Raw genomic sequence first — 26,509 nt, 5'->3', positions numbered from 1 at the left:
GCCGACCGCCAAACCTTTTTCCACTCCCAACTGTAAAAACTCCAGGATTCTCCCAATAGTATATTTGCCGGGATCCCATTTCCTGGTTTCACACCAGGTAATATAGGCCTTCCACACCCTATAGTATATTAACCTGGAAACTGGTTTTCTTGCGTTTATAAGGGTAGAAACGACCTGCCCTGAAAGGCCTCTGTTTCTGAGAATCAGGGACTCAGCCGCCAGGCCGTTAAATTTAGGGCCTGTAAGGCAGGGTGGTAGAATGGCCCTTGTGAGAGGAGGTCCGGACGTAGAGGGAGGACCCAAGGCTCCTCTACGGTCATCCTTTTTATCAAGGAGTACCAAGGTCTTCGGGGCCACGCTGGGGCCACTAGAATCGCTGGCTTGCGTTCCCTTTGAATTCTGTGAAGAAGACGGGGTAGCATCCGTATTGGAGGGAAGGCATAGATTAGCGCAAACTGATGCCAAGGACACACCAAGGCATCTGTCCCGCAGGCCAATGGATCCCTCGTTCGAGAGACAAAGTTTGCTACTTTGGCATTGAATCTGGACGCCATTATGTCCACCTCCGGAGTACCCCACTTCCGGCAAATGACCTGGAACACTTCGGGATGGAGGGACCACTCCCCTGGGGACATCTGTTGGCGGCTGAGGAAGTCCGCTTGCCAATTGTCCACCCCGGGGATAAAGATAGCTGAGATGCAGGGGACATGGGCTTCTGCCCATGAAAAGATCCGATCTACCTCCCTTTGGGCTGCCTGACTCCTGGTGCCACCCTGGTGGTTTATATAAGCTACGGCAGTGGCATTGTCGGATTGTACCCTTACTGGGGAGCCCTGCAGAACCTCCGTCCAGCCCAAAAGAGCCAACCGAGCTGCTCGGATCTCTAAGACATTTATGGGTAGGGCTGATTCTGCCCTTGACCATTTCCCCTGTAGGGTTAAATCGTCTAGGACTGCACCCCAACCTGATAGGCTGGCGTCCGTGGTTACTATCCTCCATGAGGGGGGATTGAACGATCTTCCTTTCAGAAGATTTTTTGTGACTAGCCACCAACACAGGCTCTGCCTTACCGCATAGGGAAGGGAAATGGGAAGATCCAAGGCCTGGAGTCTTTTGTCCCAGGCCGCGAGAATTGCTCTCTGTAGCCTCCGAGAATGGATCTGGGCATAGGGCACTGCCTCGAAGGTGGCCACTAGCTTTCCCAACAGGCGCATGCAGAGGCGTATAGATGGCCTTGTGCTGCTTAGGACTATGTGGATTAACTCCCTTATCGAGTCCACTCTGGACTGGGGCAGGAAGATCCGTTGTTGTCTTGTATCTAAAATCAGACCTAGATACTCCAACCTTCTTGTGGGCTGTAAAGCCGATTTGTCCCGGTTTAGAACCCAACCCAGGGACTCTAGGCAGTTTACTGCTAGCAACACTGCCCGATTTAGACCGGCCGCTGAGTGGTCGACTACCAGAAGATCGTCTAGGTAGGCCATGATCAGAATGCCCTGTTCCCTTAGGATGGCTAATACGGGGGCCAGGATCTTCGTAAAAACCCGAGGGGCCGTGGCTAGTCCGAACGGAAGAGCCACGAACTGATAATGCCGATAGTTTAGGGCAAAACGCAGATACCTGTAATGGCCTGGGAAAATCGGAACGTGCAGGTATGCGTCCTTTATATCGATGGAGGCCAAGAACTCCTTTCCTTGGAGGGCGGCCACCACCGAACGAATGGACTCCATTCGAAAAGACCGGACTCTTAAAAAGCGGTTTAATAACTTTAGGTCCAGAATAGGCCTGACGTCGCCGTTTGGCTTCGGGACAACGAAGAGGTTTGAGTAAAACCCTTGTCCTTGCTCCCCTGCTGGTACTTCCATAATCACTCCTTGAGATAGGAGTCGCTCTAGGGCGGACAGAACCGATGCCTGTCTCTGAGGGTCGCCTGGAAGTCTTGACATTTGAAAGTGAGGAGGGGGGAACTCCCGAAACTCCAGCTTGTACCCCTGAGTTACTGAGGACAGAACCCATTGGTCGGTAACTTGGGCCCCCCACAACTCCGAGAACAACCGGAGTCTTCCCCCCACTCGAGAGAGTGGGGGCGCCCCTTCACAAGGCTGCCTTAGGGGCAGCCTTAACCGGCTTACGGTTCCACGGTCTCTTGTTCCCTGCAGCTTGCCCCTGGGGCCTGTTTGCAGCTGCGCGTCCAGGAGGCCGTCGATACTGCCTAGAGAATGAGGGCCCTGGAACTGGAGAGGTTGGGCGCTTAAAAGAGGGACCTCGGAACCTTTTCTTAACCGGCAAAAGGGTGCTCTTACCACTAGAGATCTTTTGAATATATTTGTCAAGATCTTCTCCAAACAATCTCTCTCCTTGAAAGGAGAATCCTGTAAGGAGTTTTTTGCAGGGGGTTTCTGCAGACCAGTTCTTTAACCAAAGTAATCTTCTCATGTGGACCAAATACAGGGATAGGCGGGACGCCTGTTGGATTGAATCCTTGATAGCGTCTACCGCGAAACATAAGGCTCTAGGTAGATCGGCTAAGTCCTGAGCCTGTTGAGCCGGGAGGTCCTTTAGGGCCTGCTTGGCCTGGTCTTTTAAAGCCTGGCAGACGCCAATGGCAGCTACAGCTGGCTGGACCACTGCCCCCGCTGTGGAAAAGGATGCCTTTAGTAAGGTCTCAAGCCTTTTATCCACAGGATCTTTGAACATGTGAATATTGTCCACTGGACATGTTAAAGCTTTATTGACACATGATATGGCTGCGTCAACAGTGGGGACAGCCCATTTTTTTGAAAACTCCTCCTCTAAAGGGTACATAACTGCGAACCTTTTAGGAGGCAAAAAAATCCTGTCTGGCTTAACCCAGTCCTGAAATATCAGGTCCTTTAACAAAGGATGGACCGGGAACACCAGGTTGGCTTGGGGCGCTTTTAGGGAGCCCAATGAGGACACAGCGGAGGCCAGAGGCTGAGGCAAAGGCATTTTAAAAGCTGACCGCACCATATCCGTTAAGGACTGAACCCACAATTTTTCTGCGTGAGAAGCTGAAAAAGGTTCTTCTATAGTAGAATCTTCAGAACCCAAATGGTCCAGATGATCCTCAGCCTGGTCTCCTGTATCATCCAATTCCTCAGTGGAAAGGACATCTTCCTCAGGAGATTCAAACCTGGGAGACGGGGACCTAGCCCGCTTCTTCCCGGATAAAGAGGCCGTAATAAGAGCGGCCATCCTCTTTTCAAATCCACCCAAGGTGGAGGCTAACATCTCTTCCGTGACATAGGAAGGAGTTGGTTGAATAGGGCCCGCCATAGCACCTAGCAACCCCGATGGCTCACCCAGGGCAGCAACCTCCGGATCCTCCGGGGAGGTAGGGGCAGGTGGATTCTGGGAAATATCCTCCGAGCCCGATGGGGAACCCTTCGGCTTTTTAACACCTTTAGCATTTTTAGCGTTCCCTGCACCCTTAGGAGCCATAATAACAAATCTGAGATACTCCGCTAATATACAACTAACTGTAATAGCTGGAGAAAAACACACATTTAAATAAATGAGGAAAAAAATTTAGGCTAGGGTAATGTTAGACAGAAACTAAACTTCCCAAAACCTAACAAGAGATAGCAATATTGAGCCCCAAGGGCTTAATCATATCCTAATATTGCTTCCCTTAATGCTGGGCTAAGAGAGTACCAATACTAAGTACTCTGACTGCTACTTAGTACACCGGCTTTTCAGAGAAAAATATGAGCTTAAACAGCTCTTTAGCAAGGTGTGTACAAAAAAACGGCCACTAGGTGTCACTGTGTCAGCATAACATAGGCAAACCTATCCTGCTCAGCTCAGCATCGCTGCTCCGTGTCCCTTCACAGCCTTCAGCAAACTGACAGGCTAAATAGAGTTTTTCCCTCTGATGTACAGAGGGGAGGGAACTCCCTGGGCGTCCCCCGCCCCTCCACGCAGCGTCGGCGCCTATAACAGTGCGCGCGCGCGCGCTCCCGACGCCGCTCTCAGGAAGCAGAATCCATGTGGGGAGAGGAGCCCGGGAGCTGCTGGAGACACACAGACATCAGGAAGTAAGTAATTTAAACCTGACATGCTCCCTTTTACATTTCATGGAGCAAAACACCTTGTAGCAGCAGCAGCAGTCTATTAGCCCAGCCAGAGGAACAGTATACCTGGGTGTTTGAGCCATCCAGTCATGCAGACTTTGTGGTTTCTCTTTTAGCCCATGCACAGAGGCATAAAAAAGGCTTTTCCCCAGAGTCCCCTGTGGGGAGCCCACTGACAAACCAAGTTCCGTAGGCCCCCCGCTTACCTTTCCACGCCGCAGGGTATTGCTCATGCAAGAGGCCCAATCTTCCCCCTTCACCGTGGGTATGGTCATAGACCTTCAGGGACCGGGGTCCAAGTCAGGAACACCACACACCTGGACCTATACAGCACTACTGGCAGCAGGTATTCATAGGTTAAAAAACCCAGTCCTGGAACCCAGAGTCCAGCCCTCCAAGGAGAGGCATTATAGGCAAAACCCCATCCACGAATTGGGGCCCGGGTACCGTCCACTTTGGCTATGAAGCACCTTGGACGGATCCGGTCGGCTGGCCCTGGTCCCAAGGACAAACTGCAGGCACAACCTTCAACGTGCACCAACACCTAAGACACTGGCGAAAAAACTGAGGTACTCCCACTATGGGTGGGGGTTATATAGGGAGGGAACTTCCTGTCGGAGAGTGCCAGTGTCCATCACCTGAAGGTACACTATATAACCCATATGTAATGGCTATGCTGCTCTGTGTCCCGTGATGTACGATAAAGAAAGTTGCATTAAGGTGGTACAGGAACCATTTTCAAAAAAGCATAGATTGGAATAGGTGCCATAAAATCTATGGGCTGTGACGCATCATGCGCCTTTGTGTGTCCAAAGTCGCAATAGGGGGAATGGAGCCCGAGGTATGCAAGTCAACCATTTACGAATATTTATAGTCAAGGCCACCAGAAAGGCATAAAGTTAATCCTTCCCTAATGATTGCATGTCCATTGGATTGAATGTGTACTTATGAAATATATGTAGAGAATAAAATTAGACCCAACATGGGCTGACAACGTTGAAAGGGAAGCTTTAACACTGCAAGCGAAGTCTGAACTTGCACAATAAGAAAAGTCTTGCAATACTGACACCCACTGGGTTCCTTGTTACAGGGCCTAGAAGACCAGAGGGTTAATATACATGACAAACTTACCTCTTCTTCATATTCTGAGCTGCTTCCTTCACTATCAGATCTAGGAGCAACTTCATAGCTGTATCACATACAGAGAGGGAGAAAAAAAAAACGACTAAGTTTGTATTATGGCAAGAAGACTGAAGGTGAAAAATAAATAGATTAAGGCCCCTTTTACACAGGCAGACCAATTAGGTCCACCTGTCAGTTTTGTTTTTTTACGCAGCTACAATAGGAACATCCATCGCCCTCTATTTAGCAGCAGGTATCAACCAGCATCCGATCTGCCAAAAAAAGACGGAGGGGGGGGGGTCCATTCCCGTCCGTCTGGTGGATCAAATCAGATTGTCATCAGACGTAAAGACAGGTGGTCCATTTACATCCAACTGTCTATAGAGGACAGCGGGCTGTGTCTTTGTCCGCTCTGTATAAGCGTATCGGACACCGACAAGCGATCCGTCTGCTTAGCAGGAATCAGTAGACAGATTCCCTGCTGAGCTGGCGAAGTTCACAACATGTGAAAGAAGCCTAAGCGAACCTGCTGCTTTTTCATTTACCAATAAACTAGTACAATAATATGTCTTAGAAAAAAAAAAAAAAAAAGTCTGATTGAATAAACAATGAGAAATAAAGATTTTCAAAACTAGAAAGGAGGAAATGACCATTAGAATAGAATGGGCATTCATCTACTCACCCTGGGTTCATCTCCAACCATGTCTCAAGCTGACTGGCTTTAGGTGCATCAGGAGCATGAAGCACTTTCCCTGTTTCTGTGTGAATAACCTTTACGGGCAGGTCGCTCATCTGACTGCTTTCATCTATAAGCTAAGTGAAGGAAACAAAAATTAAAATTATATTGTTTTCCAATACATACAACATGCAGAGTATACCCAGTGTAACAAATCCTTCAGGCTACTCTCTATGCAATAAATTGATATGCTTAAACATCTAATTTATTATTCTTCGATGTGTCCATAGAAAGAAGTTTGATTTATAAAGTAAATCTTTGTAATTAAAAGCAAAGACTTTTTTAATGCTCAATTCAATCTGCAGTCTTGTCTAAGCAAAATGTTGTTTTAAAGAGATGCACGTGTATGCAATACAATATTTTAATATAATGTACACTTAGTTGGTCTTTATTATTGCAGGGACAGAAGGTTATCGATTATAGTATGGCAGACTAGGGACCCTGGAGTGTTTAGAGATAGGGGCAAAACCTAGGACCTAGTGCATTACCACTTAAAAGTTTTATTAAAAATATAATAAAGGCAATGATCCTACTCACAAAGGATACTTAGGTAAGCGCTTTTCAGACAGTTAATCTGGATCTCATGGCACTTGCCAGTGGAACTTGATGACAAGGAGGATCAAATAATACCTCAAACATCTGGGCGGCTGACGCCTTTCTGGGGCGTACCCCTTTCTTTAGAGCCTAGGTGGTCCCGTGGTTACTCTCTCCTGTGTGCCCTCGATTAAATATGTGTGTGTAAATGTGCAAAAAAGGCCCCAGCTCAGATGACCATCAATTGGCAAGCCCCACCCCTCTCGTGTTGCCCCACCCACCCATGGGGATGGATCTCCCACAGAGATAGAGGCATGCACATCAAAAATGAGTCTGGGTATGCTTGCTATTGCTGGGTTTAGACACTGTAGGAGTCTTCACTACCCAGGGAGGAAGAAGCCTGAACGGACGGTGGATGTCACTACAGATATAGGAGGTACGAAGGAGAATGGAAGAAAGGTATATTTGAAGATCTGCTAATTTCCTTGGTATTATTTATTCATTTTATGAGTCTTGCTTCTCCTTGGTTGTCCAAGCAGTAAACTTGGGGGGGGGATAGGTATTTTCACTCAGCGTTCCTGGCCAGGCTGTGCTACTTGTTGCAGTGAATCTGTCTTTTCAGAGGTGTCTTGGGCTGATTGGCTAAACAAAATTACAAATCTTTTGGCAGGTAAAACAAAGCCCATGTATGCATTTCAATGGTGCATTAGTGGCTTGCCTGAAAAAGCCATCAAAAAACATACCCTCAGTATGCAAATTCTAACATTTCTGTAGTTCTGAGCGTAGAAATATCCCAAATATATTCTTGTGAAAACAATGAACACTTCCCACTCACATTTGTATTGCCAATGTCATCTGAAGTAGATAATGTTAGCACATTTCAGGGAGTACTGGGTTGACATTGGCATTATTGTTTATTTTTAACTTCTTGCTATTTCATAGGTGTGTAGTGATGCTTCATTATGTCAGAGAGGAAATGCTGTCAGAAAATATTAAAAACAAAAAAGAAAGGATAAACACACCCTATTGAGTTACCACTAAAAAATAAACTTTTGTAGAGGTAAGTTAATAGGGTGCGTTCAGCCTTGCTTTTTTGTTTTTTATTTTTTTTCCCCAGACAGTTGATATTTGATTACACCTCCCTCATATTTAGACAGGGGAGTATATCTCTCTCTCTCTCCCCCCCCCCCTTTTTTTGTTTGATGGTGCAGAGTTCCCAGGACCTTGTTTTCCCCTTTTATGCCACTATATCATGCTTTACTGTATGGATGGTATTGGCCAGGTGATGAGCAGTGCCTGGTTTCCTCCAAACATGACACTTGCTATTCAGGCCAAAAGAGTTCAATCTTTGTTTCATCAGACTAGGGAATTTTGTTTTTCAGAGTCCTTCAGGTGCCTTTTGGCAAACTCCAAACAGGCTGTCATGTGCCCTTTACCGAGTAGTGGGTTCCCTCTCGCCACTCTACCATACAGGCCTGATTGGTGGAGTGCTGCAAAGATGGTTGTTCTTCTGGAAGGCTCTCCTCTCTTCACAGAGAAAAGCTGGAGCTTTGTCTGTGACCATCGGGTTCTTGGCCATCCCCCCAAGGCCCCCCCCCCCCCCGCCCCCGATCGCTCAGTTTGGCAGATGGTCCATTCTAGGAAGCGTCTTGGTGGTTCCAAACTTCTTCCATTTATGGATGATGGAGGCCACTGTGCTCAATGGGAGAATGCTGAAGAATGTTTTCTGTACCCTTCCCTAGATCTGTGCCTCTATGCAATCCAGTCTCTCAGGTCTACAGACAATTCCTTTGACTACATTGCTTGGGTTGTGCTCTGACGTGCATGGTCAACTGTGGGAAATTATATAGACAGGTTTGTGGCTTTCCAAATCATGTCCAATCACCAATTTGCCACAGGTTTTAAGTTGTAGAAACATCTAAAGGATTTCTTTATAGATTTGCAAAGATTTCAAACAAACTTCTTTTACGTTGTCATTATGGGGTATGGTTTGTAAAATTTTGAGGAAAATAATAAATTTAATGCATTTTGGAATAAGGTTGGAAAAAGTGAAGCGCTGTGAATACTTTCCAAATGCACTGTACCTTGGGCAATAATAATGTCCTAAGCCTCAAGATTCCCTTGTTCCTATGCACATGTGAGTGGATGAGAGAAGTCTTTCAGAGGCCAGTCGCCTCTGAAACTGGATAGAAAGGGCAGAAACCCGTCCCTCGATGCTGCCAAGAAACACTGGTCCAAATCTAGCAGCAGGAAACAGGATTTGTCCCATGAAAAAAAACTTGTGCTGTGAAAGCCCTAAGACTCACACCAAGTGAAGTACACCTTCCATGTACAAAGATAGACCCTGAGCAAAGTAGACTTCTTAGCTTTGAGCATCAAAGGATTCAGAGAATCATAATTTCCCTATCACTCAGAACCTAGGCTTCAACAGTCATGACAGTAAAGGTGGCAACCAAACAGCAGGATGACAAATCAGACCTTGTGACAGAAAATCCTGTCAAGCTGGCAGTATCCACTGAGCTTCTGCTAGGAGTCTTACTACGTCAGTGTACCATATTTAGCTGGGTCAGTATGGAGCAATGAGATCATGTCCTCAATCCTTTAAAGCAGGCGAGGAAGAAGTTTCAGGGAGAGAGAGAGAATGCATTGATCCATGTACTCAGCCAACCAATTTCACTAGAGGATCCCTGAACCCAGATACAAACCTGCCCAGGATATTTTTGAACCTTAAAACCAGAAGGTCCCTTACCTGCGAAGCATGTCCTGGAACACATCTGGGTGTGGGGGCCACTGCCTCAGGTCAAGGGGTTACCAGCTGAGAAACCGCATGCCAAATGTCTTGAATGTACACAACTGACAAGACAAACAAACTTCTGCCCAAGAGAGGATCCAATCTACCTTGTCATGGCAGAACTTCTGGCTTCTCCATGATGGTTGTAGTACACCATTGCCATGGAATTGTCAAACTGAATTGATGAGCCCCTCAGTAGGATGGTCAAACACTGTAGAAACAGTTAAATTGCTGGAAGCTCCTGGATGTTTAATGGGAGATGAGATGCCTCCAACAACCAAGGTCCCTGAAGATGCCCAGGATGCCACCACAGCCCAAAGGGCAGCCATGTGATAATTTCCAAAAGACCTTAAGTAAGGACTTAAACACTAAAGCTAGATTCCTGAGTCATCAAGTCAGGGACAAGACACCAGACCAACTTGTCCCACGACAGAATGTTGATCTGCAGATAATAAATGACTTCTGGACTGAACAATTCAAACTCGGGACCGGAGTATGAAGTTTCCCATTGGGAGGAACACCCTGGGCTAAACCAGCACAGAGCTCTAGAGAGGTCCTCCAGCCGTTTATTGCTTTGTTTTCTAAAGACAGATGCGTGCTCTCCTGCAATTGTAAGTGCCTTGTTAATGCAGGACATATCAAGATCCACAATGGGAATGAACTACCTCAGCAGAAAATTCGCACAGAATAGATACAAGGCTTATGGGCACTTCTTGGAAGAAAAATAACTTATAAGGATACTTCCAATCTTCATGTGAAATAGTTGCTGAGGAAAAGTCTTTGCATCTTTTGGAGTGTTAAATCATCCACAGCTGGAAATAGCACTGGTAGAAGCAATAGGGCGATCTTTTCATTTTAGAGTTTTGCACACTGCATTAATAAGAGCTGGAACAGTCTCCTTCATTTTGGGACACACAGCAATAAATTACAACTCCTCAGGGGTAAGCTCATCAGTCAGGAAAAATATTGACCCAGATTCAAGGAGTTTCTGCAGCTAATGACTCTGAAGCTGCTAGGGCCACAGGGAAAATTGATAAAGAATCTGCTGGACAGGGTGTGCATGCAGCGCCTCTGATCAAAATCAGCAAATAACTGGATGATTTGGGCCATAAAGTCTTGCAAAGAACATCAGTCGAAACTGCAGAGGATGCTTCTACAACCAAAGACAACTTCAAGGACAGAATAGACTTCAGTAGAGAACATCATAACATCAGGCTGCAGACATTGGAACACTTGCAAGCAGCCCTAGAGATGTTGGTAGAAAGTGAGCTGGTAGTACCAGGTACAGTTGGAATGTCCCCCACTCTGTGTCTAGAATCAAACGGATTGCGTCTGAAGGCAATCTATAAGCTCAGGGTAAGAGGCAAGGCCTAAATGAAAGAACAAGTTCAACTTTTGTAACATGGTACACCAGCAATCAGGGTGCAACATGTAACAGGTTACTGTTGCAGCAGCCCCCAACTCTGCCCACCCAGCCACATCACTCATTCACAGTCAGCCTTTGACAGCTTGTAGACCTCAATGAACTACCAATGATGCTGTTGAGCGCTCTAGGTAGTTCATTGATGCTTCCTGTCACTGCCTGCCTGTATGAGGTAGGAGCAAACAGATACAATGACAGTCTGCTAAAATCTGCGATTGCGATTGCATTTGCTGATCGTTGGTGCAATGCTTTGCAGGCTCCTAGTAAAAAAAAAAATGCACATTTTTTTTTTTACCATAAAAAGATATTTTGCGCTGAGTGAACCCCTGGATGCTGCACACTGACAGTTGGAATACACAAGCGTAAAGCAATACCGATATACACACACAGGTATTATAGTTTGAGTATTTTTATTGTTTCACATTTTTGTACATATTTATTTAATATTCACATTAAGTGTATGGTGGTCACTGACATGCATCTTTTTCATGCATTTGTTTGCACATATATATGATATTATGGTTTTAGTATTTTAATTGCTTCACATTTTTGTACATTTCTTTTTATTGTTTATTCACAATTGGTTATTGTGATCAATATTCACAGTTATTTATTTATATGACATTTGAAGGAAGCGCACCTGTGGTAAAAAAAAAATCACCTGCAAAAAGATGTGCATTTGTTTTTACAAAGTCGGTCTCGAATCAGTTTTTTTTTTTTTTTCATTTTTTTTTTCCACAAAGGTGAACTTATCCTTTAATCATGAAACTTAGTTGGTAGTGGGTGTGGGTCATATGGCCAAAAGGTCACCAGAGTAAACTGTAGGCAGGCATCAGGAACAGATCGAAAGTCAATATGGCTCTCTGCAAGCAGAAGCAGTAACAGGGAGACGCATTCTAAGTGCTGTATAACAGAAAATGGATACCAACACCCAGTCCCAGAGTATTAACCCCCTTTTATGGCAATAACCATCAGGAATAAAAGGCACCCAAGCAGCATATGTAAACAAGGTAGCTCCTAGCGCCTGGCCCAATTGCCTTAAGTGAGTATTTGGGCACAGGGAAAATGCTGAGGCAATGCCAGCAGCTCCGGACTTGGAAAGCATGCAATAGCCAATTTTTACCAGAACAGAATATGGAAAGTATCCCACACAGAATGCCCAGAGGCCACTCTTCCAGGCTACTCTTGCAAGGTCCAGTCCGGCTGCAGTACTCCAAAAGCTAGGCTGAGGACCACCACACCGCACAGCTGCATTTAGAGAGTGGAAATGCCAACATTCATGTAGAGCAGCGTATTAATTGAAGAAAAAAAATAAAAGTTTATCAAAAATAAAAAAAAGGGTCGTTTTTAACACTGCAGAGCCGAGTTACAAATGTCCATTCTCCTAGGCCAGTAGCAAAAACCTGAGATATGCTCACAGGAGGGGTTAATATGGCTGGCTTACAGTTCTTTTGTTTGCCAGTGTCCAATCCTCTCTAGCAAGACTTCACTGAACAAGAAAGAAAGTGACCTACTGTTTGCAAGTACTGTACTGGAGGAAAGCTGGGCGGAGTTGGTTTTTGCTAAAGCCTCCTTTAGGATGGCTGCCAGACCTCTGCAAAGACATCAAGCGACGTGGGATCACTCTTAAAACATTGCTTGTATAGCTTTAGCAATGTTGATTGGCAACATGCCAGTAGGGTACCACCAATAATATGGGGGGAAAAAAGTGCAATGCCCAATAGAAAAATACCCACATACACCTACAAGACTGGAGAAAAAAACTTTGCTAAGAGGCACCAGATGCTTCTAAATCAGTAGTCTTTTTTTCTATAATACAACAAGATAACAGCAAACAGAATTGAAATTTAGGTTACTTAAATGGAATAAATGTTTACAATTGTAATACACTTTCAAAAGCAAAAGTAAAGCATACCTCTCCATCAGGGCCAAGGCCAGATACAATTCCTTCAGCGATCTCTTCAATCTTCTGTAACAAACATGACAATTAATAAATTTATGTGAAATCAACGTGTGTGTTTATGAGTTATACATGCAAAATAAAAAAAATGTAAATCCCACCACTAGAAGGCAGGACACTAACAAGTGAGTATTAACAATTCTACTATAACACTTCACAACTCACATTTGTCACCATGCAAGCCAGGAATACTGTGTGTAACAAAAATAATTCCATCTTGGAGGGGCGCTTTCTGTCCTATTTGCCTCAATAAAGTGGATTAATTTTACTTTCTTAGACCACAGGCTGACAGACAGTGGAAACATCCCAAAGTCAAACTGAAAATGGAAGGTGAAGTCTACACCACTTGGGCAGACATTGGTGAGAGGACCACCACCAGGCTTGGACACAGTGCTACGATTGCCAATATGTCGGATGACAGCCTTCTCCTTACCCATATATCCCGAAGAAGCACTTTGGTGTGAACACATGTAGAGCTCCAATTTGCAACATCAACATACCCCAAACTCATCCCAGACATTGATAGCTGCAATTCATTGGCGAATTGATTATGGTATGATGGGGCTGTATTGACGGTTTGGTTAATGGTTGTGCCTTACTTGGGGTAGTATGTTATTCTGCAAATTTTAATCTATACCACTACATTTTAATTAATTTGTAATAAAATTTATACTTTAAGATTTTGGTGTAAAATCTAAGGGTTCACCATCAAAAATTTGCATACAGTTTATACTGCACATCCAGCAGCATCACATGGTAGTAAGGGACATAGTGCGTTTAGGCCAGCTTGGCCCAAACAAACTAATGTAAAGTACCGTATTTATCTTCCTATAACGCGCCCCGGCGTATAGCGCGCACCCCCAACCTAGAAGGAAAATTCCTGAAAAAAAAAAAAAATACTTACAGTTTGGATGCCCCTCGTCGGTGTCTTGGCCGGCGTCCATCGGCGGCCTAGTCCGGTCGGGCGTCCTTCTGCGGCCATCGTGGTGTCCTCCCCGCTGTGTTTTTCAGCCGATCCCTGCTTCCCGCGCTGTGTTTGAACCACTCCGCCGACATATACCGAGCGCAGTACACTCGGGTATACTGGGGCAGGCTTGGCTCCTCTCGCGTAAATGACGTACAGGTTGTGACCGCAAAAGGAGCCGAGCCTGCCCGACTATACCCGAGTGTACTGCGCTCGGTATATGTCGGCGGAGTGGTTCAAACACAGTGCGGGGAAGCGGGTATCGGTGTATATCGCGCACCCAGGATTTTGCCCTGATTTTAAGGGCAAAAAAGTGCGCGGTATACGCCGATAAATACGGTATATAAAAAGATGGAGGTCAGCTTTAACACAAACTGCAGTGTCTTGCTAACCACCACCAGAAACTGTTATATTCTGCAGGAAAGCCAAGGTGTACCAATATTCAAGACATGTGGTTGTGGATTTATGAAATGCCACCAGATAAAGATGGCTCAAAAACATCATATGTGCTGGAATATAGTTGAACTGCATCATCCGCTGGCAATTCTGCAGTCATCCAAATAAATGTTCCCATTGAAACAGTTCACTTCTATTCTGGTTACATTGACAACATTTTAGATTGCTCCACTGACTACAATCACAAGGGCAAACAGAGAGGGTGAATCTCCAAAAGGGATACAGACAGTAATAAAGCTGGACAGAGATTCTAATGATTCCTCATTTTATCAAATAAAAAAATACTTTTTAGCACACTAAGGAATGGCAGAGTCTCTTTAAAATTTAGGAGCAGCAAAAATGTAAAGTCATACATATATCTAAAGTTTGTTCTGGACAATTATTTCGCAACCTGTGGGGCCTCCGTTTCTTGCAGATGAAGCTGAGGATTTGCAATAACTTTCTTACAAGGCCACAGGGCAGTAGTAGCAGAATATGCAGTGTCTTGTTGACAATCCTGTGAACCCGTTATAGCAACAAGTCAACAGGGCCCCAAAGAATTAGGCGATACAGATAAAGCTCTAATATATCCTTCAGATATCCCCACTCAAAGTCAAAGACGTCATACAACGTCCTTGGGCTGGAAGTGTTTAAAGGGGACTAAACTTTACAGTCAAACAAGCTGCCATCTTAGAGTCCATTCACACCTGAGCGACAGGCACGTTCGGCGGTAGCGGCGTATTTTGCCGCGATTATGAAACTTTCATTTTTTTATTTTTCTCTTTCAAAAGTCTTCCCATTGCTGTCAATGGGAAAACGCCACTGTCGCCTGAAAAAAAGGGTCCGGGACTTTTTTTCAGGCGACAGGCGTTCGGCGTCTATGAGATGTGAACCATCTCCATAGACAGCAATGGGAATTCTCCCCTCTAGCGGCAGAAGCGTCCGGCGTCGGGCGTTTTGTCGCTCAGGTGTGAATGCAGCCTTAATCTCTTTGATTTGCAGTTGCCATGGTTCTGCATGTCTGATCAGCTTGGACACTAGTTACCTGATGGCTTGACAGTTCAGTTGAGAGCCAACAGACACACACTTATATCGAACAGTTATTCCTTGAATGCAACCATTTTGGGAAAGCGGTTGGAATTCTCAGACATGAAATATGAACAAAGCACATGCTTCTATATTGCGTACTTGTTTGTTTCCTCTCTGTTTACTCCTTCCTCTGGTTTTTCCATGGGTCACTTCTGACAGCTTTTCCAGACTCCAAGAGATAATTTGGTGACTTGGGAGGAGAGCTCTAGTACACAGCCTGTGATTGACAGCCACAGCTGTGCTTGTTCCCCTGTACTGTGAGGGGGTGGGTCATGTCCCTCCAATTGGGGGTCAGAGCTCTTTTCACTGAGCTCAGCAAATACCTCTGCCCCCTGCTTTTCAGAGCTGAGAGATGCTCTGTAAAATGTGTTTTGGAAGACTGTAGAGAAGGGAGCGCTGCAGACAAACAGGTATAACTTTCATAGGATGATTCCCTGTGTATTACCTGATGCTAGTCACTTCGCTGCACTCAGTATGTGTAAATGTTCACAACCACTTTAAAGGTAGGCCAAAGATGATGCAATTCTCTTTCCTGCAACCATGGGTTTCAGTAAAGAAATTCTCAATTCCCTCATCAACACAATCCATGTTGATGGGGAAATGCCTCCTGCTGAGTTCCTGGCGGGAGTTGGGGGGGTATAATAGGGAGCCATCCATGTAGGGAGCACATAGTGATTATTGCTGGTGGCTGTAGCTGCTGACAATAATTGCATGCTAAAAATCCGATATGCTGGTTGTACTCAAGTCAATCGATGCATCAACTTGGGTACAATCAGCCTGCTCATAGAGGGTTCGAAGCTCAGCCGGTCCCTGCTGAACTGTCCGAGAATTGAACCATCCATGTCCAGCTTGCACCAGAGGGTGCAATATAAAATTAAACTGCCATTGTATACTAGCTTTTATTGCAAGTATTACGTGTTTTATTGGAATGTCCAGTCTGCATCTGGGCTTACCTTCTTTCTTCTCCTCTTCTTTTTCTCCTTGGCAGCTTGTGCTTTTTTGTGCTCCCACACCAAGCTGGTGAGATTTGCTACATACTCATCAGTTTGTTGGAGCAGATAGGCCAGACGGCGATCTTTTTTCTGATCAATCAGTTTTCGGTATCCTTCTTCATCTTCAGCCTGTTAAAGAAAAAAATATACAAGATGAGTGTCATATATGAATAACTAAAAAGAATGCATTATTCTGAAACATTTCAGACAACATCCATAAACACCGGTACATTACTACATGTCAGAGATGAGAGCATTTTCAAAAGCTTTAAAGATGCGGAATAAAGAGTAATATTCAACAGTTTTTATGACTACAGAAAAAAAAAACATTTTAACTTTTTTGTAAAATGGTTCTGTGTAAGATCAAACACAGAATATACCTGGAAAGTGTCAATATGAAGCTCTAGCTCAGTATATAATACAGCAGTCTGCATAAGTCCCCCACCTCCCCCTCACTTAGCATTCCATTTCTGTTAAAATGTTTGCACTTAACTATCAAGTACAACACTCTTCGGATTGGCAATCCTGGCAGGTGCCAGCACTCTTAAACCTCCTGCACAAGAAAATGCTGCATTTAAATCTGTGTGGCTTCCCTTTTTTTTTTTTTTAACTAAATTTGAGCGTGGCTCTATTATAGCCAATAAATCTATGTGCACAGAAGCTTTTAGATTCCCATTTTAAAGCAGTGTTCTATGCACTCTACAGGCACCACCTGCCTCCTAGCATAGAAAGGTGGCAGGAGCTAGGAGGCAAGCAGCTATAGCTGTCTATTGTCCTTTGTTGCTAGGAGGCAGATGGCACTATTGATGCAGTTGCTGCTCAGGGTTGACATGTAACAATAATAAAGTGCAATCAGTGGGTGGCCACTGCTGGTTATTTATTGATATAAACATGTCAGCCCATGTCAGCCCTTAATGAAGGAGTCACTGTGTGAAGAATGACAAGCCTTTAGCCATTCATGAATTCTTAAATAGCTGAAGTCCAGATATTCTTTACATGCACGGCTAGTGATCAATGTCATAGCGGACATGTGTTCATGGTTGCTAGGATGCAGGGGGCTCCAAATGCTTAGTGTCCTTCATTTCTAGGATGCAGGCAGCTCAAGCCACTTGGCATCCTAGTAACCAATAGTGTGCTGTACACTTGCACTTACATGCATACAGCATAAGGGCAGTATTTAATGCAGGATCTTGTTGTCAGCATTGATAGGTGCGTTTTATATCAACAGACACTGAAGCCAAAGTAAAGTCTGCAAAATACTTTACTCTGTCCCAGTGATGCAACTGTTAGATTCCCTCGCCGGCTGCCGACATCTCCCTGGGCTTCTTCCAGGTGTCAGGTTTTCAGCTTTTTAACTGGCTAGCAGACACAAGACTCCTGCACATGCGAGTAATTTATCCCGGCACACAAGTACTGCACCAAGAATGCATGTTGAGCTGCGTATGTACTGGTAGGCACAATGTAAAAGAAAAGAAAAAAAAAACTGCAGAAAGCACTGGTAAATTTAATTAAGGGTTTATTCACATGCGCACTTAGCCCTGTGCAACAGTAAGGGTCATTTGTTTCCTGCGCACAGTTCGGCAGTAGTATTAAAAAGTAAACAAATATCCCTGGCCACTGCATGGGGCTGGGTGCACCTGTGAATAAGCCCTAAGGATATACGTTACAACATTTATTGAACACTAACTTGAGCTTTCTTTTGGGGAAACAATTAAATTGGCCAGTTTATCTGTTAGGAGCAATTAATAGATCATTTTATTAGATGACTTTGCTCCATAATTCCATATGGCAGTCATTATTCCAAGTAGCACTTAAAACTAAAAGCTGCATAGTATATCTGTATAATAATCGTTTTCAGTTAAAAAGACATGCACTTACCATAAGTCTTCTCATTCTTTCCTTCTCAATTCGTTCAGTCTCCTTCTTCTGTTCTCTTTCAGTATTCGCATGCCATGTAGCAACAGCTTTGGAAAGTTTTTGTATTTTGCCAGTGACAGATCTGTGGTACTCCTTAAAATCTTTTGCATGTTGCAATATACTGTTGAGATATTCCTACAATAATAAAAAAAAATATATATATATATATTTATTTATTGACAAAGAATAAATAAAGGCTACTTACTTTGTATAATAACATTTCACAACACACATGCACATCCTACAGCTATCAAGAGCTACTAAAATGATTAAAAAGAAATTCTAGATATGGATATTATATACATAGCCTCATTGGTCCAGCTTGGATACATAAACAACACCTGGCAGATTCCCCTGGAAGCTGGAAATCACTGAAGTGAACACCACTACCCCAGAAGATCTCCACGTGCTTCCATGTCCAGCTGCATTTTGAAACACAGGTCAGCCGGCTGCGTGGCAAGGGTGCCATTCAGAGAATGTTTGCATCTTCTCAATGAATGCAAAGTGCTTTCTGTCTGGACAAGGTGGGAGAGTGTGATATCGGTTCCCAGCCTCTCCACTTTGTCCAATCAGAGAGCACTATGCATTCATTCCGAAAATGCAAAGCATTCTTGTGCCAAGTGGACAAACTCCTGTGTTCAGAATGCAGCAGGGCAGCCGCTCAGCGAAGGACCCAGAAGCTAGTGTAGATCACTGGAGTAGCAGTTTCAAGCTTTTAGGGCGAACAGCCAGGTATGGCAAATGCACAATTACATTGGTCCAAGCTGGATCAATGCAACTATACAGACTATCTATAGCTGGAATTCTTCTTAAAAGTACTGATACTTGGGGGGGGGTCTCTTTATCAAAGTTTTTACAGAAGAGTCACACACTTTTACAATTGAATCATGAGCGAAAGCAATTTACATCGTAGGTGAAAATACTGATAAACAGACACCTAGAAGTTCCTTGTATATACCTGCAGAAGCTTTCAGTGTCGGTACTCTGACTACTGGGCAAAGTTTCAACATTACTTGATAGCAATTTAGCTTACCCACTTCCTCCCAGACCCCATACATTCCTATTAGTTCCTCACAATGATGGGTTCCCTCTATCAGGGGAAGCAACAGAAACTGAACAGACAGCACGGTCCAAACTTTGCAAAGAAAGGAAAGCCACATTCACTATTCGTTCAGTGAATATGTTGTTTGATTGTTCTAAATGCCTGTCTAGCAAGAGTTAGTTTCTTTAGAAAGTGAGAACTTGGTCCAACGCTGACAGTAATGTGAACCAATGCCCCAGTTCAAAAACACTCCCAGATGCCTTCTGGTGATTTTTTGTTTCCACCTCACCGATATTCCACCTTCCACCTCACTGATATTTGATTAACGCTCCTCAAATGCGTTGTAAATGTGCTACAGGCATGTTTACGGCACAGCATCATAGATTTGAATAGAAGGAGTCGACAAGCTTCAACTTCTCCCAGACTCGACATGTAGCTACATTTTTGCCACACAGTGGTGTGACGGGATGCCAACACTACGTGTTTTTAAAATGTGAACAGTTTTGCCGCTGTCCATTTCATCCATTGCAGGCTGCTTCACTAGGCATTTGAGGCATGGCAGAAACATGCCTCAAATTCACGTTTTTAATGCCAGTATGAACAGGGTCTTACAAATTTCTATGGCAGTTTGTAGCTGGCTACAGACTACTGCAGCTGGATACAATACAATCTGTCTGCAGCAGGAAAACAATGATGTGCCATTACAATCAGCAGCTGCACTGTGTTGAAAGATTGTGATTTTGCAGATAGCTCCAACTGCCTCAAAAAAGTCAGTTGCTTGGTGGCTGAGCTCCAAATCACTGGAATCCCATCACCACAGATTTTTCATTGGCTGCAAATAATTTCATAATGCAAAAAAAAAAAAAAAACCTCACAAAAAAAAAAAAAAAAAAAAAAAAAAAGGCTAATCAGAGCACATCTGAATCTGCAATAGAATTGCTAATGTGACATGGCACCTACAATAAATGATGATCGGATATAAGTTTTGGCACTAAAAACTCAAAGTCGCAACTATGTGGATAGCTCTGCTCTGGCTCGGTGATTAAACTTGCCATATAAATTGTTTCTCATATTTGAAGTATACTTTACATTCGAGAAGTACATCAGCATTAGGGGGTGGGGCTTGATAAACAAGGGAATCGATTTTTATACAATATGTGGTGCTGCGTGCTCAGACTCAGATTATGGTCACTAATGGATAAATAGGTGCTTGCACAATTGCAAACACCTAGCAAAAGACTTCCCAAATACCAAATCACTCGTCTGCAAGTCGTTCAAAATACAGCTGCTCGATTAGTGACTGGCAAAAAAACATGGGAGTCAATCTCCTTTTCGCTTAGATCTCTTCACTGGCTACCAGTAGAAGACAGAATCACTTTTAAGGCACTCTGCCTAACACACAAGTGTATTCAAGGAAACGCTCCCCAATATCTATGCGAAAAAATAAAAGCCCATAACCCAAATCGCATTCTGCGATCGACAAATCAAAACCTACTGGAAATACCCAAGGCAAGATACAAATCCAAAGGAGATCGGAGATTTGCTGTCCAAGGACCTCAACTGTGGAATGCACTACCAACCACCATCCGACTGGAGTCGGACCACTTGGCCTTCAGGAGAATGATTAAAACTCATCTCTTCTGAGGTAAAGGGTTTCCTTACCGAAGGAATGGAAACAGCGCCCAGAGGCGATTCAGTTCGCAAGTGTTGCGCTTTATAAGTTTTTCACTCACTCACTCAAAAAAGAACAAAAAAAAAACAAAAACAAAAAAAATGACCTGGTGTTTTTGTCTGCGCTTCCTCTCTTGTTCGATCTTTTGCTGCTTCTCCAACTTTTCAGTCATTCGAGCCTCGCGCAGTGTTTGTCGCTTGCTTCTCTTGTAAGCTTTAGAGTTCAGAGCAGTCTCAAGAGTGGTATCCCGTCGCATGCATGCCACAACTTCCTGTCTCAACTGAGCAACAAAAAAAAAACATGGAAGCAAGGTGGTGTTAAAGGAATAAACACACAAAGTTAAAACTATAAATAATTAAATAACAAACTTTTAAAAGTGTTTTTTTTTTTTTTTGTAATGTTCAAAAATGGTTAAAAATCTCCTTTTACAATATGTATACATTGGGTAAGACAGTAAATAAAATTATCCTAGTAATGCCAATTCTGAATCAAGAGCAGTGAACCCTGAGTAAGTGTCAAGATATACCTTAAATCCAGTTTAATGAGGTTGATTTACTAAAGGCAAATATACTGTGCACTGCAAGGGCAGTTGCTCCAGATCCTAGGGGAAAGCTCTGCTGATGTCTAATATCCAATCAAGTGCAAGCAAAAATGCAGTTCACCTCAGATCTAGAGCAACTGCAGTGCACTTGTGGGTGCAATTGCAGTGCACAGACCATTTACCTTTTGTAAATCAACCCCAGTCACTATGTCTTTCACTCACTGTTGCCCTTTTAAGTTTTACATTTTAGTGGAGCACCCCACCGAGGAGAAAGTATAATGGCTTTTGCTCAATTTAGCCTTAAAGATTATAAACTGATGTTAAACATAATTAAAAACATTCAAGAGCTCAAATCTTTATTTTTTAGCAACATTTTATTACACCATGCATCCATAAAACCTAAAGCTCATAAGTCTCCATATGTACACAGGACGTTTTTACAACTGCTCCTAAATGATTAAACTTAACAGATAAAAACCCACATTTTGCCATGTTTACATGCCGCGTTTTGCTGCGTTTAAAATTTATATATATATATATATATATATATATATATATATATATATATATATATATATTTTTTTTTTTTTTTGGGGGGGGGTTACGCAACTGCCTAAAAACTGCAATAAATGAGACTGTGTACATGGTCACATAGGATAACATTGAATGCGTTCAGGGGCAGTTGAAAAAAACGTCCAAATGCCTCTAAACGTCCGTTTAGCAGCTTCCTGTGTATATGGGGCCTAACCTGCATGGTTGTTGGTACTCCAAAGGCCAAGTTCTCCTTTTGGGAAAAAATAAACAAAACATTTTTTGAAGGGGGAAAAAAAAAATCTGCATTACATTTTTTTCTCTAAGGGCCCTTTCACACTGGTGCGTTTTTTCTGCGTTTTCGCAGTAAAAATAGCGCTATTAAAACGCTCCCCATGCCCCTCTCTATTGAAATGAATTCAAAACGCGTTTTTTAATTCATTTCAATGGAGGGGGCATGGGGAGCGTTTTATGGGCATTTTAATAGCGCTATTTTTACCACGAAAACGCGGCAAAAACGCGTGAAAAACGCACCAGTGTGAAAAGGCCCTAAGGATCCTGCAAACATTGCAGAAGCATTTAGTGGATTGCGGATGCAATGTCAGGCTCCTGCAAAAGTCCTACGGCTTTCTGCTTGCATCTCCGTACAAGCTGTCAGTTTGAAAGCTGCATGGCTTATGAATGAACTATGAAGGATTAATTTCTTCTTCATAGACTGTGGTGAATGAATGACACAGCTGGGCTGGTGCACAGCCACACTGATTTTGAAATGTGACAGCGGGTGCCACCCGCTGACACAAGGTGGGGGTGGAAGGAGGTTGGGGAAATTGGAGCACGACCACGTTACAAATTAAGTGTCCCCTTTCCACTGTGTGTAATCTGATCTCTACTGCTCTTCAGGTCTATTTTACAGAAGCAGTTTTCTACTAGTGATTTCTTAACATTCGCCAGCTGATGGCTGTAAATGGTAAATATAAAATATTTAAAATTACCACAATTAAAATATGTCCTAATCCCAAACACACACACAAAAAAAAAAAAAAAAAAAAACTTGCAATATTCATGTTAAGACCAATTAATGTATCTCAAAATATCAAAAAAAATACATAATTTAAAATTCATATCTAATATTCTATCTGGCAGCTATTTAAACATGGTTGTATTACTTGTACCTGGCGCTGAAAGTTTAAAAGTCTAAGGGCCTTTAACTCCACTGTGGCCTTGGTTCGCAGATCAGGCGGTAGCGAGCCAGGTAAATTTTCCAGTTCCTGGATCCTATGGGCAATACGAGCTTGAAGTCTGAAACACAGATACTCAAGTTACTGTAGGATAAAACATTTACAAATAAAAATCAATATATTTTTTTTTGCCCTCCTGAGAAAAAACAAAAATAAACCTCTGTATAACTGACTAAGCCAGACAGTCCACTCTGCTAGAAGGGATAAAAAAAGGTTGTGTGACTCACTGCAATCTGTTCCATCTCCCTGTTATCGGGTCTATTGGGGGCCAAAAGAAGTGAATATGAAGTATTTAAATGTATTATTTTATATTTACCTGAACATAAGAAAGAAAATATAAATACTTTGAAAATATAGGTTCCCACCACAACTCTCATAAAACACACTTTACAAATGTTATTGCTGACCACATATACATTGTATTCTATTCTACCTTGCTATATAGTCGCCATTTTCCTTTTACTGTTGCCAGGTGCATTTGGTAAGCCTTCTGTACTACAGGCATACCCCGCTTTAAGTACACTCACTTTACATACACTCGCGAGTAAGGACATACCTGCGAGTGTATGTAAAGTGCCTTACAAGTACTGTAGGGACATTTTGCAGCCGCAGTAGAAGGAGCTGAAGCTCAGAGAGAATACCCCACCCTGTTCCAGTGTGCCCCTGACACCCCCACTACAGCCCCTGAGACCTCAACTACAGCTCTTGACACCCCCACTACAGTCCCTGACCCCCCACTACACCCTAGAAGTGAAAAAGGGTATTGTTTCACTTTAAGTACATTTTCGTTTTACATACATGCTCTGGTCCCGTTGTGTACTTAAAAGTGGGGTATGCCTGTATAGTGAATGTCACTATGCAAGACATTGTATTTTTTTTTTAATTTTCATAAAAATATAAGTATAGAAGAAAATATAAATAACATTTAAACAAAAATTTAAAAGAACACAAAATCCAACCACAAATATTATTACAAATACTTAAATAGCTCCGTCAGTTTATACATTGCTTTACATATATACTGTACATTCACATCAGTCCCTGTCCTCAAGGAGCTTACAATCTAAGGTACGGTATATACCTATAGAACTCCAACCTATTCCACTAAATAAGAACTGATCACGCAATGTCAGCCAATGACTCTCTTTGGCAATTTATTGTTGTATATTGCCCATTCAATCACATTAGTAAAAAAAAAATGGCAAGGTCGCTGTTCTTGCAAGAGATGAAGCTGTACCTGAGGATCTGCATTACCCTGATCTGTCTGCATCTGCTTCATTTACCAATTTGGTAGATCTATAGTTCTGTGCTTCCTTCACCTCTCCTGCTGCGTTTTGATTACTATCCCACCAGTCATTAGACTATCAGTCTTTAATGGGGCAGTTGTGACATAAGTTAAAGAAGAGCTCCAGGCTACACCAGAAAAAAAAAATTACATTTTTTCATGACACTTTTCTGTCCATGGATCCAGTGGTGTCTTCACCCCAGACGATTTCCCTACTGCTTCACAGCCAGTTCCCTACCACGCATGCGCAAAGCACGCTAATAAAAAGCTGACCACAGATGGATTAAAAAACTGGCAGGTTAAGCGAGGACTGGCCGAATTGCAATCCATCTATTCCTGCTCTGACTGCCTTCTCTCAAAATGGGAATGATGGAAAACTTGCAGCCAGTTGGCAGCGCTGATCAGTAGGTGTCCCCACTGTCAGAATACATTAGCACAGCGAGTAGGATTTCTCCATCCACATCATTTGTGTGAATTGGGGAATCCATTTTTTTTCCATCAGTCTGCTGAGAAATTGAGAAAAAAAAAAAAAAAAAAAAAACTAGCCATCTATGACCAGCTTAAGACATACTTTTTCTCAACTTTGCCTCAGCTGGAAATCAAATCCAAACAAATTAGCTTTTACATTTTCATTTTCGAAGCTGTGTGGAAAAAAAAATGGAAGATAGAAGCTGATTGATTGCCATTGACAACGGACAGAACTTGTCTCAGACACTTTTTATTAATTTCCATCCTCATGCCATTTATGCTCACGTTCAGCACATAACGGCAAAAGAGCCTAGCTGGCTTCTAGTATAGCCTCATCCTTACCCAGACTTTGTAGAACTGAATGGGGAATTAAAGTGGTTGTAACCCCACTTGTTAATTCTCACGCAATCTCCTGTGTTCAATAATGCTGTGTCCCTATGTGTGTGCTTTATTGTAAAAAAAAAAAAATGTCGCTATATACCCATTTCAGAGTTCTAATCGGCGCTCACGTGACCGCCTGCCGTGTGCTCTCCCGATCTGACAGCTACAGCAAGAGGGGCTGAGAATCGCCCGCTGACGTCAGCCGGTAGGAGGGGAGGAGAGAGGTGGGCACTCACGTGAGCACCGCTCTGAAATAAAGAATAGAACAGTATTATTTTAAATAAAGCACACACACAGGATATTGCCTAAAAATGACAGTTATTTCAGCAGCAGAAGGGGAGGGGTGGGCCCTAAAACAGAGCTGATAGAGAGGGGAGTGGGGAGAATCTACGGGAGGGGACAGAGAAGAGCTGCGGATGACTGAGGCATGTAAACGGACCATGGTGTCGGGGCTCAGCAGCCATGATAAACCTTGGTCAGTTTACAGGAGGGGGAGGGCAGAACCAGGCAGGATCAGCCAGGTATTTTTATATGATGGTAAGGGCCAAATTACACAGCACAAGCAGTGTGCGGTTATTCATACTTTAACTGGTTCCCGACCATGTCAGGCAAATATATTGCGGCACAATGGCGCCCCTGGGCGAAATCCCGAACGGGTACATCCTACCCTTTTCCGGCCACCAGAGGGCGTGCACGCACGCTGCACTGCGGGGAACCCGATGCATGTGGCCACGATTGCCGCTGGCCACGTGCAATTGCGTGCACGAGGATTTGTGGATGTAAACACACAAATCCCTGTACTGTCAGAGAAGAGGAGCCATATTGTTTGTTGCTACCAAGTAGGAAAAACTATATGTCTCGGCTCCAAGTCAATCCTATCCCCATACAGTTAGAACACACTGAGGGAACACACAACTAACCCCTTGATCACCCCCTAGTGTTAACCCCTTCCCTGCCAGTGACATTTACACAGTAATCAGTGCATTTTTATAGCACTGATCACTGTATAAATGCCAATGGTCCCAAAAAAGTGTCAAAACTCTGTCCGTCGCAATGTTGCAGTACTGCGGAAAATCACAGATCACCGCCATTACTAGTAAAAAAAAAAAATATTAAAAATGCCATCAATCTTTTCCATAGTTTGCAGACACTATAACTTTTGTGCAAACCAATCAATACACGCATATTGCGATTTTTTTTTGCCAAAAAGATGTATAAGAAAATATATTGGCCTAAACTGATGAAGAAATTTGTTTTAAAAAAAAATTGGGGATATTATAGCAAAATATATATT

General features: G+C 43.3%; 1 protein-coding gene across 3 annotated transcripts in view; it reads right to left on the bottom strand.

The window, feature by feature from the left end:
* The window catches only part of SMARCA2 (SWI/SNF related, matrix associated, actin dependent regulator of chromatin, subfamily a, member 2), a 266,143-nt gene that overhangs the window by 165,203 nt on the left and 74,431 nt on the right, over window positions 1-26,509 (bottom strand). For all 3 annotated transcript variants that reach the window (XM_040357227.1, XM_040357235.1, XM_040357243.1), the window contains exons 7-13: window positions 23,016-23,142; window positions 20,878-21,051; window positions 18,019-18,192; window positions 16,102-16,269; window positions 12,616-12,669; window positions 5,899-6,029; window positions 5,226-5,283 (exon numbers count right to left, since the gene is read on the bottom strand). In XM_040357227.1, the coding sequence (XP_040213161.1) occupies window positions 5,226-5,283; window positions 5,899-6,029; window positions 12,616-12,669; window positions 16,102-16,269; window positions 18,019-18,192; window positions 20,878-21,051; window positions 23,016-23,142 (886 nt within the window). The remainder of the gene's footprint in view (window positions 1-5,225; window positions 5,284-5,898; window positions 6,030-12,615; window positions 12,670-16,101; window positions 16,270-18,018; window positions 18,193-20,877; window positions 21,052-23,015; window positions 23,143-26,509) is intronic.

The sequence above is a fragment of the Rana temporaria genome, chromosome 1 (assembly GCF_905171775.1).
Source record: "Rana temporaria chromosome 1, aRanTem1.1, whole genome shotgun sequence".
In the NCBI taxonomy this organism is placed as follows: domain Eukaryota; kingdom Metazoa; phylum Chordata; class Amphibia; order Anura; family Ranidae; genus Rana; species Rana temporaria.
Note: the sequence above shows the minus strand (reverse complement) of the source record. Positions and strands in the feature narration are given on the sequence as shown.